This window comes from Watersipora subatra, chromosome 11, assembly GCF_963576615.1.
Source record: "Watersipora subatra chromosome 11, tzWatSuba1.1, whole genome shotgun sequence".
NCBI classification, from domain to species: Eukaryota; Metazoa; Bryozoa; class Gymnolaemata; order Cheilostomatida; family Watersiporidae; genus Watersipora; species Watersipora subatra.
The window spans coordinates 23,973,536-23,994,304 of NC_088718.1; the positions used below are offsets into that span (position 1 = coordinate 23,973,536).

At 38.5% G+C, this 20,769-nt stretch overlaps 2 protein-coding genes across 2 annotated transcripts in view; one reads left to right on the forward strand and one right to left on the reverse strand.

Annotated features, from left to right (window-relative positions):
• Positions 1-1,756: 1,756 nt before the first annotated feature.
• LOC137407884 (uncharacterized) overlaps positions 1,757-20,769 on the forward strand; it is a 32,768-nt gene continuing 13,755 nt past the window's right edge. The window contains exons 1-18 of the mRNA XM_068094265.1: positions 1,757-1,957; positions 2,195-2,414; positions 2,700-2,844; positions 2,949-3,087; positions 3,219-3,451; positions 4,771-5,020; positions 6,482-6,694; positions 6,809-6,998; positions 7,786-7,948; positions 8,657-8,883; positions 9,058-9,179; positions 9,693-9,810; positions 10,437-10,646; positions 10,847-10,984; positions 11,070-11,248; positions 13,098-13,217; positions 14,001-14,241; positions 16,921-17,072. Coding sequence (XP_067950366.1) covers positions 1,757-1,957; positions 2,195-2,414; positions 2,700-2,844; positions 2,949-3,087; positions 3,219-3,451; positions 4,771-5,020; positions 6,482-6,694; positions 6,809-6,998; positions 7,786-7,948; positions 8,657-8,883; positions 9,058-9,179; positions 9,693-9,810; positions 10,437-10,646; positions 10,847-10,984; positions 11,070-11,248; positions 13,098-13,217; positions 14,001-14,241; positions 16,921-17,072 — 3,261 coding nt within the window. The remainder of the gene's footprint in view (positions 1,958-2,194; positions 2,415-2,699; positions 2,845-2,948; positions 3,088-3,218; positions 3,452-4,770; positions 5,021-6,481; positions 6,695-6,808; positions 6,999-7,785; positions 7,949-8,656; positions 8,884-9,057; positions 9,180-9,692; positions 9,811-10,436; positions 10,647-10,846; positions 10,985-11,069; positions 11,249-13,097; positions 13,218-14,000; positions 14,242-16,920; positions 17,073-20,769) is intronic.
• Positions 17,113-20,117, reverse strand: LOC137408639 (uncharacterized). The gene is made up of 3 exons (XM_068095228.1): positions 19,381-20,117; positions 18,916-19,292; positions 17,113-17,129 (listed from the first exon to the last, which is right to left on the reverse strand). The coding sequence occupies exons 1-3, from the start codon at positions 20,115-20,117 to the stop codon at positions 17,113-17,115; spliced, it is 1,131 nt and encodes a 376-aa protein (XP_067951329.1).

Consider the following 20,769-nt stretch of genomic DNA (forward strand, 5'->3'; position numbering starts at 1 on the left):
TTCGTTTTCCAGTCATCTCCATAAATGTCTCCTTGAGTCTCGAAGTCTTTCGATAGTACCTAATTATTGCTGTCATTAGCATTGTCAATCCTGAATCTAGTGTTGGTGCGTAGCCACGCATGATAAATGTTTGTTTGTGACTGTGTTGATACATGTGTCTTATCCACTCGCTTGTCTCACACAAACCGCATATTAAGGTTGTATATTAAGAGTCACTTATGATTAAATATGTAGTCTTTGCGAAACAGAGCTGGTTGAATTCTGACCATTAGTCACAGTTTGTGTCCTACTTTTTGACTCTCGAAGCTTCATAAAGCATTAACAGCTGCGCACAATCCAATGACAGAGTTTATGTATGTTTTTTGTTTGTTTTAGGGGGGATATCATCATCTGCATCCACAAGTAGTACTACAGTCCATGCCACCGTGTCTTCCAGCTCTTACAGTGATACAACAACGGTAGACACAACTAGCATTTCAAGCAACACAGTCAATTCTTCTGATTCTACTATGGCTTCAGCCACCACATCCGTGGCGATGGTGAATGGTACCACCGAGCCCAACATTACGGTTGCTTCCACCACTGCAGATGCATCAAATATGACTACTGATTCAGTATCAGTGTCAACAACAGCGATGTCCACCGTTACCATGAATGGCACAGTGAGCTCTTCTACAACGTCCAACATGACAACTGTATCTTACAGTACGGCTAATGGAACAACAATGATGGCTGACAACACAACATCTAACCCCACAGAGATGACAACAGGTATGACAAGTGATGATTAGTGTTACAGGTAGGCTATGCGTAATATATGTCAGGGCTAAATCAGTGTCGTAGTTATCTAGAAGAATCTTAGATTCTATTATAATCTTACATTTTATTTATAGAATAATTGATATTCAGAGATGTCTGATCTTTTACACATTTATGCTAGTTGTTGTTAGCAGCTGTTAGCGGTTGTTCGTTGTTGTTAGCGGTTGTTAGTGGTTGTTAGTGGTTGTTAGCGGGTTTTAGAGGTTGTTAGCTATTATTAGAGGTTGTTTGCAGTTGCTAGTGGTTGTTAGTGGTTGCTTTAAAAGTCCTATGCTACTTAATATACATCAGTTTTTTGCTCAATGGTCATGGTGTTTTCAGGTTCTACTGTCACCACTCAATCTTCTGCAAATGGAGCCAACACATCAACTCTCTCTACAGACTCCACCACCTCATCACCCTCTGCAGAACTGTCATCTGCCAGTACAACTGCAGATGCAGCATCTACCAGCACAACCATGGCTGCGGCATCTACCAGCACAACCATGGCTGCAGCATCTACCAGCACAACCATGGCTGCAGCATCTACCAGCACAACCATGGCTGCAGCATCTACCAGCACAACCATGGCTGCAGCATCTACCAGCACTACCATAGCTGCAGCATCTACCAGCACAACCATGGCTGCAGCATCTACCAGCACAACCATGGCCGGAACATCTACCACGTCTACTTCTGATCCAATCACTACTGCCACCACAAGCACTTCAACGACTACAGCGACAACAACAACAGGTAAGGTTGTGCTATTTTTGGCCATTGCCTTAGATTCAAAACAACTTGATTTTTGTCAGGTTTCTCTGGTAAACAGATCAATGTATTGTTATTTTGTATTTGTATTTTGTATTGTATTTGTATGTATTTTTAATTTGTTCAACAATTTTAGAATCGGTTTGTGCCAATGTAAGTTGCTCAAGTGCTGGGCTGTGTGTTGTGGATGCATCAAATCAGGCCTCATGCGACTGCGACCTTGGCCGAAGTGGAGATAGCTGTGAATATTCCCTCTCTCGCTGGTCTGACTGGAGTGCTTGTACACAGAGCTGCGGATCAGGTGCAGAGAAAACAAGAACTCGGTCTTGCTCGAATGTTCAGAATGCCTCTGTCTTGTGGGACAATTGCGAGTCCCTCGGCCTTTCTAGTGAGACAAGTGTAAGTCCTAAATTTAACGTTGTTTAAATAAGACTGCATCTGTATATGCTAGGCTTTTAGTTGATAGCGTGACACCGCATCTACACAAATTGATGGTTGGCACCGTCACCTTCTCATGGTGTTGAAATATTTGTAATATCTTAGTATTTACAGAACAATGCTCAATTTCACTCAGGATTATTTTGGTAGTCACTGGGACAAAATGGGTAGAACATATTGATTTTAGCTTTGTACGGACCTGCCAGTGTGCACCTGTGCGGTTCACCCGTGTATCGACTCTAATGGTGACCACACTGATGGGCCTTGCAATCCTGGAGGAGGTGCTCTGCACGTCTGCGTTGAGGTGCCAGGGGTAGACTCTTTTAACAATCCCGTTTGCAACTACCAGTGCACATGTGGTGAAGGATATGACCACGGCTCAGAAAACAGGCTTGACTACTGCTACGGTATGATCTTGCTTATCTGTTGCTTGCTATACTATGAGAATGAAATGACACCTAATGACACCTATATTGTCATATGCAACGTAACTCTTCTTCAACCACCTCTCATAAGGCACATCACCTGTACATTAATGTCATTTACTTGAGGTATTGACAAGTGCCAGCGGGTCTTCTTTAGTGGAAATATCATTTAATGCCTTTTGTGATTATTATCATACGCGAGTGAACCTATGTTTACTCTGTTTTTTATAAAAGAGAGCACTTGTACCTCAAATTCATATGCCTTAGATATTGATGAGTGCCAGCAGGTCGGAATAGAGTGCTTTCAACCAAACTCTGCTGACCTACTTGCCTCAGTGTCAGCATGTAGAAACACTGCCGGAGGTTATGAATGCACATGCAATGATGGATACAGCAGTGTTGATGGGAAGACGTAAGTTTGCTAACATGTCATGCAGCATTGTCATCATATCCTGCTAACAACAGCTCTCGGCTGGCAAAACAGGAACTAGCCTGTTCACCTTTCTCTTTTTATAGCTGCGTGGATGATGATGAATGCTCTCTTGGTACCCATGACTGTGGCGATTCGACTCGTGCCATGTGTGTAAACACAAATGGCGGCTACACATGCGAATGCAAGGATGGATTTACAGGAGATGGTCGAACTTGTGTCATGGTAAGTATATATATATCATTTAGAGCATTTTTTTTGGTAGCCATAAAAAGGTGTGATTCTTAGGCAGAATTTAATTTCCTAATCTTAATATGAGTCCTAAAGCTCATGTCTCTTATTCTTTCACTTGACAGAATCGGTTCGTGCTGCCAGATTTTGAAACTGCAGCCAGTGAATCCATCACTGACAACACAATTGCTACAACACAAGCGGTTTTCATTCCTGGTGGAGGATTCGTCTCCTCAGATGATGACAGTTCTGTGATTAATTCTATGTATGCAACGAAGTCGGGGCTGATAGTATTCACAAGCTATAAGAGCGGAGAATCGGTCTATTACGCCGCCTTACGGAGGCCGGATGACTCCACGTAAGACATTTCAGTTGATGACTGATTATTCTGTCGTCAGTAGTGTCGGAGCTCATGACAGCTTTAAAGAGTTTCATTTAAGAGTGTGAGAGATAATTCTGACATACAAGCTGTATATTATTTATTTCTCTTCACACTCAAATCATTGCTTCTCTTGTGAGATATAACTGCCCTGACTTAGCGCAGTTCTTAACTGGTCTCTGTGACCTTGTCCGCATTACATACGTCTTGTTATCATAATAGTAACTTTATAGCCTGTGAATCATACTGCGTACCAGCTAGTTTATAGCCGGTAGAACCTGCCTCATGAATTGTTAGCCATTCAAATCATGAGGACATTAGCTAAAGAATGACAAAATATAAACTGCAGCAGTGCTAAGTCTGTATATATATATCTATATATATATATATATATATATATATATTAACTAAAAGCAAGTGCAAAAGCATATAAAAAGAGAACTCTACACTAAAAACCCAAAAGATTATTAGTGGAGTATGAAATATTTGAAAAATTATTGCGAAAAAAGTAAACTTAGTATTTGCGTTACAAATTTGTTTCGTGCGAAGCACTCCTCAGACGCAATTGTACTAAAATTTTAGTACAATTTAGTACAAAAGATTTTAGTACAATTGCGTCTGAGGAGTGCTTCGCACGAAACAAATTTGTAACGCAAATGCTAAAAGTTTACTTTTTTCGCAATAATTTTTCAAATATATATATATATATATGTACATACAGATGTATGCATTTAAGTATAAATGTATGTACATAGATACGTATAGATATATGGACATATACGCCTGACTAACTGCGTAAATAAGTAAATGTGTGACTGAGTAAATTTACGAAGTTTTGTCGCATACAAATGCATACGTACATGTATACATATGTGTGTATGCGTGGACATACATATGTTCCTACATATCATACATATTTACATACATATTTACATACACGTGCATGCGTGTACATATGTATGTACATATGCATGATGTGTAAGAACATATGTATGTCCACGCATACATACATGTGTACATACATACATGTGTATGTAAATATGTATGTACATATCTATGTACATGCATATTTATATACATATCTATGTACATACATATGTATATACATATGCATGCATACAATTTTGTGTATGTTATTTAATTTGGTCATAGTTAGGCATTTCCCTGACTCCACTCTCTATCTGAAATGGGAGAGAAACCCGTAGCTTTAATTCAAGTAATAAACTCCCATTAGTTTGATACTTCATCTTTTGCTGTCTCCTCCAGTCTGTCAGGATGTCTGTCTGTTCTCATTCCAGTCTGTCAGGATGGAGCTCTGACAAGCTTAATACAATCGACAGCAAAATAGTAAAGGTCGCTGCAGTATACTGGGCTGACAATGTTATATCATCAAATGGCGGACTTTACACGACTTGGATTCCAAACCTTGCAGCCAATGACACAGCGACATCAGCTCTCGTTCTTTCCGTCTATCCTACATCAGCTTGGGCTTATGTTGTCACCTGGAAAAACATGAAGCCCAACATCGACAACGTCTATGAAACTGAGGTACAGTTTTATGCGTTTACTGTCTCAATAATTAGTTTCAGTATAAAACTTGATCATTTTCATTTTTTTGTAACTGTACCAGCTGACTCGCTGCCCTTATTTAATTTAATTACAAAGGTAGAGGTAGACAACTTCCTTTGGATCTGAAGTAGTTTTTCAATGAATCTACAGTGTGTATATTTCTCAAAGTATGTGTGGATCTATCTGTCTGTCATTCCGTCTATAGCTATAGCACGCGCTGGTTATTTTACCAAAGCGGTCACGCATTACGATGCTCCTGTTAAGAAATATTTTTCGTAAAGTTCGATTACTATATCTGGGGTCAAGGCCAATTCTTGTCACGCTGACAATTATATCGTCTCCGTATCGTCGTATTCAAAGTTTTGATGGATAGCTTCCAGTGAAACAGTAACCTTTTTATACCCACACACTTCTATGCAAGAATTGTTATTATTAATTCAACATATTCAGGATTTTTATTTTGTTTTTTCAGTTTGTAATTATTGTATCATTACCAAATCATCTTCTATTGTAATCGTACCAAAACCGACTTAATTTAGCTATTACTTGCTAATTATTTCACATTCACATCTAAACCTTTTTATAGTCGTTTTATTTTTTTTCACTTATTTGACCCGCACGAAACATTTTTCCTCAAACAACTTTCAACCTTTGTGATATGAAGGTTGCAAGTTGTTTGATGAAGTTTGAAAACCTTTAAAGTTGTTTTTATTTTCTCTCTTAGTTTTCTCATGATATGTAGTTTGAAAGTTACAATGGGAAATGTTGCTATATGTTATATACAAATCAATTTTCTGTCCAAAGACTTTTTTATTACTCGGGCAACGCCGGGTAGCACAGCTAGTCTTTATTATAATAGGAGGTCTTTATAAAAATAGGTCTGTCTGTCCGATGCCATGATTAGAGTTTGGAGAAAAAGGATAACCGCGTGCCAGATTTGAACTCGTAATTAATAATAAATGCGTATTGCAAAGGAATTCAAATCTATTTTACTCCAGTCTACAATTGCACACAATACTATAACGCTATTTCACCTACTACGAGTTGCAGTATTTCGCAGCTTATAAGTTGCTATACCTTGCCCACTACAAGTTGCTATACCCTTCCCACTATAAGTTGCTATACCATGCCCACTAAAAGTTGCTATACTCTTCCCACTATAAGTTGCTATACCTGCTCACTATAATTTGCTATACCCTGCCCACTATAAGTTGCTATACCATGCCCACTAAAAGTTGCTATACTCTTCCCACTATAAGTTGCTATACCCTGCTCACTATAATTTGCTATACCCTGCCCACTATAAATTGCTATAACCTGCCCACTATAAGATGCTATACCCTGCCCACTACAAGTTGCTAGGCTCTTCCCACTTCATTCTGCACAGACATTCCGGCTATTGCATTCGGTTTTCTGGGAGCTTCAATTGATCTCTTGCAGCTAAACAGCTACCAGGCTATTGTTGTTGGCGATGCAGCAAAGAGGTTGATTGCGGTACTCTACCTCTACCAAGACCAAGCGATGAACTGGAATTTGGCTGTTCATGGCAGTCCAGCGTTTAGTTTCTATCCCGCAAGGATTGGCACCATGTTCAACTCCCGTGGTGGTGCTGCCATAGCGGATGAGTACGATGCCTCTGGAATAGATCCAAATGTGAGAACCAAACAAGTTATAGCGATCAATAGTAACTTCCTTAATAGCACCTATCATGAATCTATTGCAGAATTAAACTCCAACTCCATGACATTCCAACCTTTTTTTTACCAGGACTACAGCTATGCTGATTGGTTAAGCACATACAAACCACAGATTTCCCAGCCAGACAAGTACACCGTAGAAGCGGTGGTCGGCAATGTTGGAGTGGCTGGCAGGTTTTTCTACAATATAACTCATCAAGAGAGGGAAGCAGCTAGCATCACTTGTCAAACTTGGCTTGACGATCAGACAACATCTGCAGGTGGGTTTTGCTTGATGATGCTGAGGATATGCTATATAGCCTTGTTAACCTGTCATCTGTCCAGTAAAGTAGGAAGCATTTGATATGAGTAATTCGCTGGAGATGTCAATGTATGCATTAATTTACTAGAGATGTCAATGTATGTTTCTTCTATGAAATTAATCATGGATGATTTTATGTTTTATGGTTTCTATTTTCTTCCTCCTTCAGCTATCAGATTATTAATTCTATCCTATCTGTACTGTTAACCGTAGTTGTTCATCACAAATACCTTTATACACTTTACCTTACAATGTGAGGTGTATACTATGTAAGGTGTATACAATGTGAGGTGTGTACAATGTGAGGTGTATACAATGTGAGGTGTATACGATGTGAGGTGTATACAATGTGGCATGTATACAATGGGTGGTGTATACAATGTGAGGTGTGTACAATGTGAGGTGTATACAATGTGAGGTGTATACAATGTGGGGTGTATACAATGTGAGGTGTATACAATGTGGGGTGTATACAATGTGGGGTGTATACAATGTGAGGTGTATACAATGTGAGGCGTATACAATGTGGGGTATATATAATGTGAGGTGTATACAAGGTGGGGTGTATATAATGTGAGGTATATACAATGTGAGGTGTATACAATGTGAGGTGTATACAATGGATGATGTATACAATAAGAGGCATGTACATTAATTGTAATAAATTTGAAGATGTAAAACTATAACACATGTTATACCCCCTACTAGCTCTAAGAAATGCTATCTTGTTAATTAATATTTGCTAGACTGGGAGTTCAAGAATGTATCGGAGACATGCGCAAGCACCCTCTCTCAGATAGAAACGGTTCTAGAAGCTAACTATGAGTTAGTGTTAGAGACAGATGATCGTATCAAATGTTACAAGGATGATTTTACAGCTACAAGTGGTGCCTACAGTGCGTCAGCAAGGTTAGCCCTGATGTTCTTACAACATAAACTTACCTATTGCTAGTCTTTAGTTAGCGATAGAGACGAGACCTCTCAGCAAGGTGTTTGAAATGGTAATGCAGATGGAGGGCCTCAGGCTAGGAGTTGCGATGAGTAAACAACTCCTTAAACTATCCTCATTCTGCGGTTACTTTTTACAGTAACCGCAGAATTAGGCCCTGTAAGGAGAAGTAACCGCAGCATGAGGCCCTGTAAGGAGAAGTAACCGCAGATTGAGGCCCTGTAAGGAGAAGTAACCGTTGAATGAGGACCTGTAAGGAGAAGTAACTGCAGAAGGAGGCCCTGTAAGGAGAAGTATTTGCAGAATGAGGCCCCGTAAGGTTGACTTGACTGTTTTGTCATTCATTGCCAATAATAGTTATAAAATTACAATTACACTTTGGTTCATATTTTGATTTTTAATATTTGAAATGAAAATCCGAATAAAGATGATATATATAACTAGCGAATATTTATTAATACGTATTTATGTAACCATCAGCTAGATATGAATCATAAAAATAACAGAATGATTGCGGACTGCATATTATTTTATATATGCAGTACAGAGCTAGTAGTGGCAAGCGCCACTAGTTGTACCTGGCTACTTGTGTGTTTGCTTTTTTGTCATCTTACTTACGTCTCAGCTCTATGTAGAACAAATGTTGAGTTGAATTATTTGTATCACAGATGTTGTTATGATGATCAAGGCGCTTTGCTCACTGCTCAGCAAAGCTCAGTCGACCTGGTCGATGGTGTCTCCCTCGTCTACAGATCTGACGATGCCAACACAACTGAAGCCTACTCAGCCTGCTGTAGCCAGGCTAAACTAGCTTCTGGAGAAGCTGTGCAATCGCTCTGCGACAGATATCTGGAGTATCGACCTGCCTGTACATCGACGTCCTTCGTCGCTCTCGGTACGTCCATATTCGTTAGGTGTAGTTCTTGCTTTATGTTGGAAAAAATGAAATGAGTAAGTTTGTCCTGTAAGACCAGCATGTAATCATGCTTTCCTTCAAGTATAGCAATATGGAACATATAGCGTGTATAGCACCTATAGCAAACTTTATTCTGCATTCTCTCATGTATAGCTATGAGTCAACTCAGAGGAGATCCACATATAACTACCCTTGATGATCTGACTTATACGTTCAACGGGCACGGAGAGTTCTTTATGGTCCGAAGTACAGACAACACAGACTTTCTACTGCAGGTAGAGTCGCTAGTTTGAGTTTTATTTATGGCAATGAGCTCCTGTAGTCTAGTGTTTTAGAGCTGCTGTCCAGTGAACAACAGATACCTGTTACAACAGGTTAGATTCTTGTTACGACAGTCGATGACAAAAGGGCATCTGGCACGCCATCTCCCTATCTTCTCAACAATGACAATTAATCTAAACCTGAAAAAGGAGTCTGGTAAATGTCAGTAAAGATTGTTGTGACAGCCTTTCAGATTAAAATGCAATTGGGACAATCTTTCATGAAACCTTCTAAAAAGAGTAAGGAGAAGGGTCTTCTAAAAAGAGTAAGGGGAAGGTCTTACTCATCTACTAGTCAAGCGTTGCGAGAGAATCGGTAGGATATTTTTAATAGCCGGTAGCTATATTCTCCACACCTTCTAAAGCTCTATTAGAAAGCTAGCTGAGAACAAGGTTACATAGTGCTACACTTTTTGCTGTCAAAACAATCTGGTTTTCTTGGTTTCTTATTTGAAAAGTTAATTTTAGGGAAGAACAGCGAGGGTGAATAGTACTGGTCAAGCAACTGTCTTTACGGGATTCGTCGGCATGCTCGGATCTGGCACCAAAGTTCAACTCTCATTCAACAATGATTTCTCTGAAGTTGGTAAGTTGTTTGTTTAGACGAGCAGGTAGCATGGATCTGTAGTCAATAGAATGGCTCTTTGAGATGTCTGTCATTGGCTGTCAGTTGTCTGTCATTGGCTATCAGTTGTCTGTCATTGGCTATCAGTTGTCTGTCATTGGCGGTCAGATGGCTGTCTGTCATTGGCTGTCAGATGTCTGTCATTGGCTGTCAGATGTCTGTCATTGGCTGTCAGATGTCTGTCATTGACTGTCAGATGTCTGTCATTGGCTGTCAGATGTCTGTCATTGGCTGTCAGATGGCTGTCTGTCATTGGCTGTCAATTCTTTTAACAGCTAATTTGGTTTTAGCAAAGAAATAATGTGTTGATCGAACTCTCAGCTGATAGCTACTGATGCGATTGCTTTTCTTTGCTGTTTTTTCAGCATTATCAGATGCGATTCAAAATATGCATATATATTACCTTGATTTAAAATGACTTGCAGCAACCCTTGTAAACAGTTGAAACGTTGTAATAGTCGTGTTTGTAGTGTCAAGTGTAGATATACTCTGGTCCATGCCTAGATTGCTGGTCAGATGAGCAAGGGATCCACCATAAAAGATGTTGAAGTTCTGTTGAAACCATCCATGGCAACTTTCTGTTGCAGAATTTTATGTGGACGATTCTCTAACATCAAATGACTGGTCTGTGTTGAACAACTATGGTGATGTTAAGGTCTTCAATGACTCAGGGGCCTATGCTTTGTCCTTCTCTAACGGGGTTGTGGTCAAGATCACAGCTAACTTTGAATTTGAGCTCATGACTGTCAACATTGTGATGGCTCCTAGTCTCGAAGGCAACATTGAAGGACTTATGGGTACTGATTATATGATCTCACTTGATGTGTATCTGTATTATAGTCGGTAGACACCAAATGTGGATGTGTATCTGTGTAATCAGTAGACACTAAGATTAGATGTGTATTTGTATAGTCGGTAGAAATCAAGATTGGAGGTGTTCCTTCAGACCACCCATGATCTTTCACATAACCTCTCCATTTTCTGCTCAAATTTACAGGTAACTTTAATGGAGACAGCTCTGATGACTTCCTCTATCCTAATGGAAGCACTCTAAACTCATCCTCTACCGAAGAAGAGATCTACCCATGGGGCCTCTCTTGGATGACAAATTCTAGCAACAGCCTCTTCTCTTACAGTATGTCGTTATGCTTGTTATCATACTCTAGACATCCTTGCTCTTTTGTTCTATAGCCAATAGTAACATCACTATCCTCATGCAGGTACAGGAAGCTGGTCAGATTACAATAATGATAGCTTTGTGCCAGTCTTCTTCAATCCTGACTTGACTGTCATGTTTCCCGACTCAGCAAAAAGAACTCAGGCTATTAATCTTTGCAATGGAGGTAGTAATACTGACGACACCCCGGAAGACAGAAGGGAATGTTACTTTGACTATCTGGTAAGCCTAGTCAGGCTGTAGTGGGTGAACAATTTTGGTGATGAAAACTCGTAATCCCTGATTTATCTCAGGTGTTTTCTAATTCAGTTGCAGAAACGGTTTCTACAGTTACTTTTCATCATCCTAGCTTTTAATCCATACCCTTGAGCTTGTGATAACAGACTAGCTCGTGAGTCAAATGTAATCACTACTAGTGTGATAGCCTTATCGGGTTACTCGTGAGTCAAATGTAATCACTATTAGTGTGATAGCCTTATCGGGTTACTCGAGAGTCAAATGTAATCACTACTAGTGTGATAGCCTTATTGGGTTACTCGTGAGTCAAATGTAATCACTACTAGTGTGATAACCTTATTGGGTTACTCGTGAGTCAAATGTAATCACTACTAGTGTGATAGCCTTATTGGATTACTCGTGAGTCAAATGTAATCACTACTAGTGTGATAACCTTATTGGGTTACTCGTGAGTCAAATGTAATCACTACTAGTGTGATAGCCTTATTGGGTTACTCGTGAGTCAAATGTAATCACTACTAGTGTGATAGCCTTATTGGGTTACTCGTGAGTCAAATGTAATCACTACTAGTGTGATAGCCTTATTGGGTTACTCGTGAGTCAAATGTAATCACTACTAGTGTGATAGCCTTATTGGGTTACTCGTGAGTCAAATGTAATCACTATTAGTGTGATAGCCTTATTGGGTTACTCGTGAGTCAAATATAATCACTACTAGTGTGATAGCCTTATTGGGTTACTCGTGAGTCAAATGTAATCACTACTAGTGTGATAAGCTTATTGGGTTACTCGTGAGTCAAATGTAATCACTACTAGTGTGATAGCCTTATTGGGTTACTCGTGAGTCAAATGTAATCACTACTAGTGTGATAACCTTATTGGGTTACTCGTGAGTCAAATGTAATCACTACTAGTGTGATAGCCTTATTGGGTTACTCGTGAGTCAAATGTAATCACTACTAGTGTGATAGCCTTATCGGGTTACTCGTGAGTCAAATGTAATCACTACTAGTGTGATAGCCTTATCGGGTTACTCGTGAGTCAAATGTAATCACTACTAGTGTGATAGCCTGATTGGGTTACTCGTGAGTCAAATGTAATCACTACTAGTGTGATAGCCTTATTGGGTTACTCGTGAGTCAAATGTAATCACTATTAGTGTGATAGCCTTATTGGGTTACTCATGAGTCAAATGTAATCACTACTAGTGCGATAGCCTTATTGGGTTACTCGTGAGTCAAATGTAATCACTATTAGTGTGATAACCTTATTGGGTTACTCGTGAGTCAAATGTAATCACTATTAGTGTGATAACTTTATTGGGTTACTCATAAGTCAAATGTAATCACTACTAGTGTGATAGCCTTATTGGGTTACTCGTGCATGCTGCAGTTAAAGGCTGATATGTATTGCGCTTAGATCGTAAGCATTAAGCTAAAATGGTTTGTCATTGAAAGATGATGCATACAAATGTTTGTTAGAAACATGTGGCCAGACATACAGCATTATTACACTCTCATTTGCATTATTCACTTCTTGTTGTTACAAGTTCTCTTACTATTAATTTTTAACTGTAGGAAAATCAATAAACAATTATTCCATCCCAAACACTTGGAGACAATCATTCATTAAATGCTTGCACATGATCATATATACATGTACATCATTACTCAGTTTGCAGTCGAGTCGAAGGCAAAAATTCTTCCTGGTACATTATCAGTCATACATTGATTGCCTGGTACATTGATACTGTATGACCGTGAGCAATACTTAATATTTTGACAATTTTTGCCACTTTCGAGTATTGAAGAAACCAATTGGCTGTTTGTTGCAGGTGACTGGCAACGAAGCAGCGGCGCAGGCGACAGTTTCTGCTGCCGAAGACCTTGCAACTGAAAAACAGGCTCTGGCTAATTTTGCACCAGTCATCCATAACAACAATGCTACATTCATGGTAGGTTTCATGTAGTGCGCTACAAGGTAGTGCATAATGCACGTAGGCAAGGGCATCTAAAGAAAATGCATGGCAAGATGAAAGTTAGTACAAAGTAATCAGAGCGATATCATTGAGATAATTGAAATGAGCATAGCAAGATATTGTAATGCATAGCAAGATATTGTAATGCGTAGCAAGATATTGTAATGCATAGCAAGATATTGTAATACATAGCACTATATTGTAATTCATAGCAAGATATTGTAATGCATTGCAAGATATTGTAATGCATAGCAAGATATTGTAATGCATAGCAAGATATTGTAATGTATGGCTAGATATTGTAATACATAGCAAGATATTGTAATGCATATCAAGATATTGTAATGCATAGCAGAATATTGTAATACATAGGAAGATATTGTAATGCATAGCAAGATATTGTAATGCATAGCACGATATTGTAATGCATAGCAAGATATTGTAATACATAGCAAGATATTGTAATGCATAGCAAGATATTGTAATGCATAGCAAGATATTGTAATGCATAGCAAGATATTGTAATGCATAGCAAGATATCGTAATGCATAGCAAGATATCGTAATGCATAGCAAGATATTGTAATGCATAGCAAGATATTGTGGTGCAAAGTAATGCAGAAGATAGCAATGATTAGAGTAGGCTATGTCTAAACGAAGGCCACGTGAATTGCATCTTTGCATGAAATGATTTATGCAGACTTCTAACATAGCGTCAGCTGCATGTGCTTTTAAAGTTATTTCTTCACATCGGCTTCAGATAACTGTGGGAGATACCATTACGGATTTGTTTACTATAAATGCAACTGACCAAAATGGTGATAACATCACATTCACCAAAACCTCCGGACCCAGTGGCCTATCTGTCAGCTCAGCAGGGGTTGTCTCATGGACAGATGTTCAGTACTCTGCCAATGACTCCATCGTCATCACCGTTTCTGATGGTTCAGCTAATGCTGTCTTTACTCCACAAGTGGCTCTGTGTTACTGCGAGAATAGTGGTAGGTGTCAATAAAATGGTTAAGGCCATAGTTACATGTGTCAACTTGACATGGCCATAGTTACATGTGTCAACTTGACAAGGCCATAGTTACATGTGTCAACTTCACAAGGCCATAGTTACGTGTGTTAACTTGACAAGGCCATAGTTACATGTGTCAAATTGACAAGGCCATAGTTACATGTGTTAACTTGACAAGGCCATAGTTACATGTGTTAACTTGACAAGGCCATAGTTACATGTGTCAACTTGACTAGGCCATAGTTACATGTCTCAACTTGACAAGGCCATAGTTACATGTGTCAACTTGACAAGGCCATAGTTACATGTGTCAACTTGACAAGGCCATAGTTACATGTGTCAAATTGACAAGGCCATAGTTACATGTGTGTTAACTTGACAAGGCCATAGTTACATGTGTCAACTTGACAAGGCCATAGTTACATGTGTCAACTTGACAAGGCCATAGTTACATGTGTCAACTTGACAAGGCCATAGTTACATGTGTCAACTTGACAAGGCCATAGTTACATGTGTCAACTTGACAAGGCCATAGTTACATGTGTCAACTTGACAAGGCCATAGTTACATGTGTCAACTTGACAAGGCCATAGTTACATGTGTCAACTTGACAAGGCCATAATTACATGTGTCAACTTGACAAGGCCATAGTTACATGTGTCAACTTGACAAGGCCATAGTTACATGTGTCAACTTGACAAGGCCATAGTTACATGTGTCAAATTGACAAGGCCATAGTTACATGTGTGTTAACTTGACAAGGCCATAGTTACATGTGTTAACTTGACAAGGCCATAGTTACATGTGTCAACTTGACAAGGCCATAGTTACATGTGTCAACTTGACAAGGCCATAGTTACATGTGTCAACTTGACAAGGCCATAGTTACATGTGTAACATCAAATCCTCCATACACTATTAGTGTGTAGCAGCTGAAAATAAAAAAGGTTAATTTGGCAGTAGTTTTATTTAAAATTTCTATCTTATTCCTTTTTCTGACTATGTTGTCGAACTAGAAATCACTTGCGAAGGTTGACGCGCATGTGAGGGCAAATGAGAAGTTTGCTTGTAGTACTAGCATCAACCATAAAACTGGTGCTCAAAAAAGAAGACTTGGGCATCAAACGCGAAGGTCGAACATGAGTGTTAAACGCGAGTGTATTTGTTGGTATTTGTGTTTAAGAATTTTATTTTCAAAGATAGTTTCATTCTGAATTGCAGTGTATTTTTTATTGATATTTTAGAAAGGTTGAGTTTTATTATAAATCAAGTAACTCTGTTCAATTGAGTTGAGGATGTTATTTTAAAGCATATTCGCTGACCATCAGCTAGCCAATCCCGACAGAGCGGCATCAGTAAACATCAAGCACTTTTAATGCGCACAAATTCTCTACTGGAAGCATCAGGGTCTATGGATTTGCCAATGTATTCACTTCATATTCCTTGAATGTCTGTGTTCCTAAAAAGATTATCACCCAGGGATATGCTAGTGTCGTTAAAAACAAGGTCGGCGCTCTAGTACTTTTATAATAATAATAGTTAAGCAAAAAATAAGAGGTAAAACTTTAAAAAAAATCTTATTGATTAAAAGTAGGTAAAATAAGTCGGCATTTCTGACTGATCAATTAAAAAAAAGTTTCAAGTGTCAAACGATGTAGTATCTAGTCCATGCTAACGTTGCTGTTCAAGCGAGGGAATGGTAGTCACTGGTGTTATTAGAGTTGTCGTTAGGTTTCATTATATGGACAATACTAAATAATAAATGGAAACCATTCCTTGGTCATGAAGGTCATACCATTCTAAAGGTCATGAACTTTGTCTCAGTGGGTAATCTACATTAGTATGGTTTGTCAACACGTATCAAACACGTATCAAACATAGTCAATGTGGCAAGAATACTGGCTATATTTTGAGAAGGAAGTTTATAATAATAATTCTGTTGCTAGTGAGTCAGATGTTGACTAGGTGGGCACAACTCTCGTATCACAAAGCTTGTAAGGACTGATACCTATGCCCATTTCCTCAGTTGTCTGATTGGCATGAATTAGCAGCGTTTGATAAATCGTTACGTCATGTTCTGACAAGTTGAATGCTTCAGTAAACCGATGCAAGGTATATTTTTATCGTTTTCAGCTGGAAAGATTAGTTTCACTTATGTCGGTATATGCCACTTATATATATTTATGCTCTATGTAAAACTGGTTAGTTAATTTTAGTGGTTATCTGTTGCCCTTTTTTCTATTTGTTTTAAGATTATTGTTTTAATTTGGTCTTAAATTAATTCGTCTTAAATTAATTTCCAAATTAATTTAAGATTAATTTGGAAAACATTTCTGTTTAAAATGAAACTATTGCCAATGAAACAATATATAAATGATTTGCTTCTATTATCCTTAGGAAGAATTTAGTTACATTAAACTAAATGTTTTCTCATGCGTGTTGCAGAAATAAGCCATTGAGGAAGAGAACAGCTCTAGTGCTTAATGCTCTTCTAGCTAACATTGTACCAGTATTGATAAATAAAATATAGCGGTTATTATCCCGCTACATGGCTGTGACACATTCAGCGGGTTGCTATTTTACCAGACTCGAGCATTATATATGGCTAAAATATTAGCCATGAAAAGTTTCAGCGAGTTGCTATTACACTGGTTGGCAGGTGTATGCAAGTCTGTAGAGAGCACCGCCTCTTGGTATGTCAAACCATGTGAATGCACAACCGGGTGGACTGGAGACTTTTGTGAGGTGGATATAGACGGATGTGCTGAGAGCCCCTGTTTCACTACTTGCACCGATGTGGTTGCCAGCAAGGTAGTCGTCTCTTCCATAGTTAACCGTGTCACAATTAATCCTACCATTTGTAATACCCTTATAGATTTTAAGTGAACAAGGTTTGGCTACATTGTTAAGGTACATGTTGATAAGGTACATGTTGATAAGGTACATGTTGATAAGGTACATGTTGATAAGGTACATGTTGATAAGGTACATGTTGATAAGGTACATGTGGATAAGGTACATGTTGATAAGGTACGTGTTGATAAGGTACATGTGGATAAGGTACATGTGGATAAGGTACATGTTGATAAGGTACATGTTGATAAGGTACATGTTGATAAGGTACATGTTGATAAGGTACATGTTGATAAGGTACATGTTGATAAGGTACATGTTGATAAGGTACATGTGGATAAGGTACATGTTGATAAGGTACATGTTGATAAGGTACATGTTGATAAGGTACATGTTGATAAGGTACATGTGGATAAGGTACATGTTGATAAGGTACATGTTGATAAGGTACATGTTGATAAGGTACATGTTGATAAGGTACATGTTGATAAGGTACATGTTGATAAGGTACATGTGGATAAGGTACATGTTGATAAGGTACATGTTGATAAGGTACATGTTGATAAGGTACATGTTGATAAGGTACATGTGGATAAGGTACATGTTGATAAGGTACATGTTGATAAGGTACATGTTGATAAGGTACATGTTGATAAGGTACATGTTGATAAGGTACATGTGGATAAGGTACATGTTGATAAGGTACATGTGGATAAGGTACATGTTGATAAGGTACATGTTGATAAGGTACATGTGGATAAGGTACATGTTGATAAGGTACATGTTGATAAGGTACATGTTGATAAGGTACATGTTGATAAGGTACATGTTGATAAGGTACATGTTGATAAGGTACATGTTGATAAGGTACATGTGGATAAGGTACATGTTGATAAGGTACATGTTGATAAGGTACATGTTGATAAGGTACATGTTGATAAGGTACATGTTGATGAGGTACATGTGGATAAGGTACATGTTGATAAGGTACATGTTGATAAGGTACATGTTGATAAGGTACATGTGGATAAGGTACATGTTGATAAGGTACATGTTGATAAGGTACATGTTGATAAGGTACATGTTGATAAGGTACATGTTGATAAGGTACATGTTGATAAGGTACATGTTGATAAGGTACATGTGGATAAGGTACATGTTGATAAGGTACATGTTGATAAGGTACATGTTGATAAGGTACATGTTGATAAGGTACATGTGGATAAGGTACATGTTGATAAGGTACATGTTGATAAGGTACATGTTGATAAGGTACATGTTGATAAGGTACATGTTGATAAGGTACATGTGGATAAGGTACATGTTGATAAGGTACATGTTGATAAGGTACATGTTGATAAGGTACATGTGGATAAGGTACATGTTGATAAGGTACATGTTGATAAGGTACATGTTGATAAGGTACATGTTGATAAGGTACATGTTGATAAGGTACATGTTGATAAGGTACATGTTGATAAGGTACATGTGGATAAGGTACATGTTGATAAGGTACATGTTGATAAGGTACATGTTGATAAGGTACATGTTGATAAGGTACATGTGGATAAGGTACATGTTGATAAGGTACATGTTGATAAGGTACATGTTGATAAGGTACATGTTGATAAGGTACATGTTGATAAGGTACATGTTGATAAGGTACATGTGGATAAGGTACGTGTTGATAAGGTACGTGTTGATAAGGTACGTGTTGATAAGGTACGTGTTGATAAGGTACGTGTTGATAAGGTACGTGTTGATAAGGTACGTGTTGATAAGGTACGTGTTGATAAGGTACGTGTTGATAAGGTACGTGTTGATAAGGTACGTGTTGATAAGGTACGTGTTGATAAGGTACGTGTTGATAAGGTACGTGTTGATAAGGTACGTGTTGATAAGGTACGTGTTGATAAGGTACGTGTTGATAAGGTACGTGTTGATAAGGTACGTGTTGATAAGGTACGTGTTGATAAGGTACGTGTTGATAAGGTACGTGTTGATAAGGTACGTGTTGATAAGGTACGTGTTGATAAGGTACGTGTTGATAAGGTACGTGTTGATAAGGTACGTGTTGATAAGGTACGTGTTGATAAGGTACGTGTTGATAAGGTACGTGTTGATAAGGTACGTGTTGATAAGGTACGTGTTGATAAGGTACGTGTTGATAAGGTACGTGTTGATAAGGTACGTGTTGATAAGGTACGTGTTGATAAGGTACGTGTTGATAAGGTACGTGTTGATAAGGTACGTGTTGATAAGGTACGTGTTGATAAGGTACGTGTTGATAAGGTACGTGTTGATAAGGTACGTGTTGATAAGGTACGTGTTGATAAGGTACGTGTTGATAAGGTACGTGTTGATAAGGTACGTGTTGATAAGGTACGTGTTGATAAGGTACGTGTTGATAAGGTACGTGTTGATAAGGTACGTGTTGATAAGGTACGTGTTGATAAGGTACGTGTTGATAAGGTACGTGTTGATAAGGTACGTGTTGATAAGGTACGTGTTGATAAGGTACGTGTTGATAAGGTACGTGTTGATAAGGTACGTGTTGATAAGGTACGTGTTGATAAGGTACGTGTTGATAAGGTACGTGTTGATAAGGTACGTGTTGATAAGGTACGTGTTGATAAGGTACGTGTTGATAAGGTACGTGTTGATAAGGTACGTGTTGATAAGGTACGTGTTGATAAGGTACGTGTTGATAAGGTACGTGTTGATAAGGTACGTGTTGATAAGGTACGTGTTGATAAGGTACGTGTTGATAAGGTACGTGTTGATAAGGTACGTGTTGATAAGGTACGTGTTGATAAGGTACGTGTTGATAAGGTACGTGTTGATAAGGTACGTGTTGATAAGGTACGTGTTGATAAGGTACGTGTTGATAAGGTACGTGTTGATAAGGTACGTGTTGATAAGGTACGTGTTGATAAGGTACGTGTTGATAAGGTACGTGTTGATAAGGTACGTGTTGATAAGGTACGTGTTGATAAGGTACATGTTGATAAGGTACGTGTTGCTCAAGGATCATAGACAATCGTAAGAGTAATAAGAAGAATAAGAATAATATGCAATAGGTTCATATTGTAGCTGAAATCTCTTGGTGTTGAGGAAAAAATACGAAAGATTCAAGGGCATAAGAGAGTCATAGAGGTTTGACTTTGTTTTGTGGGAGCTCGAGCTTTTTTCTATTGTACTCGGTCTATACGTAACCGTCTCGTACTTCCTACATAGTGCTATTGTATAAGATATCGTTGAATTGCTTGTTACTGCAAATTACAAACACAGTAATGGCTCCTTCTTCGTGTGTGTTATGTTCCAGAACAATCCGCGAAATGGGAATTTTCTTGAAATGAAAACTAGTTTCGCTTCAAGATATAAGCCATAATTTCAGCACTTCAGATCACCTAAACTTTTTTCTAAGCTTTCACAATCATCATTGTGATTGTGAAAGCTTGTGATTGACCGGGCTAAGAGTGAAAAAAACAAAGGAAATGATAAATATTCTTGAGCCAATCAGCATCAGGATAACAAAATGATAAGAAAGCGCTTATTGGTAATTATGTGTAGAGGAAGGAGGAGAGGGTGGTCAAATTCCGCTCGGTGGTCGAGAAGTAGTATTGAATCGTTAAAAGAGGTTCTACTCTTACAG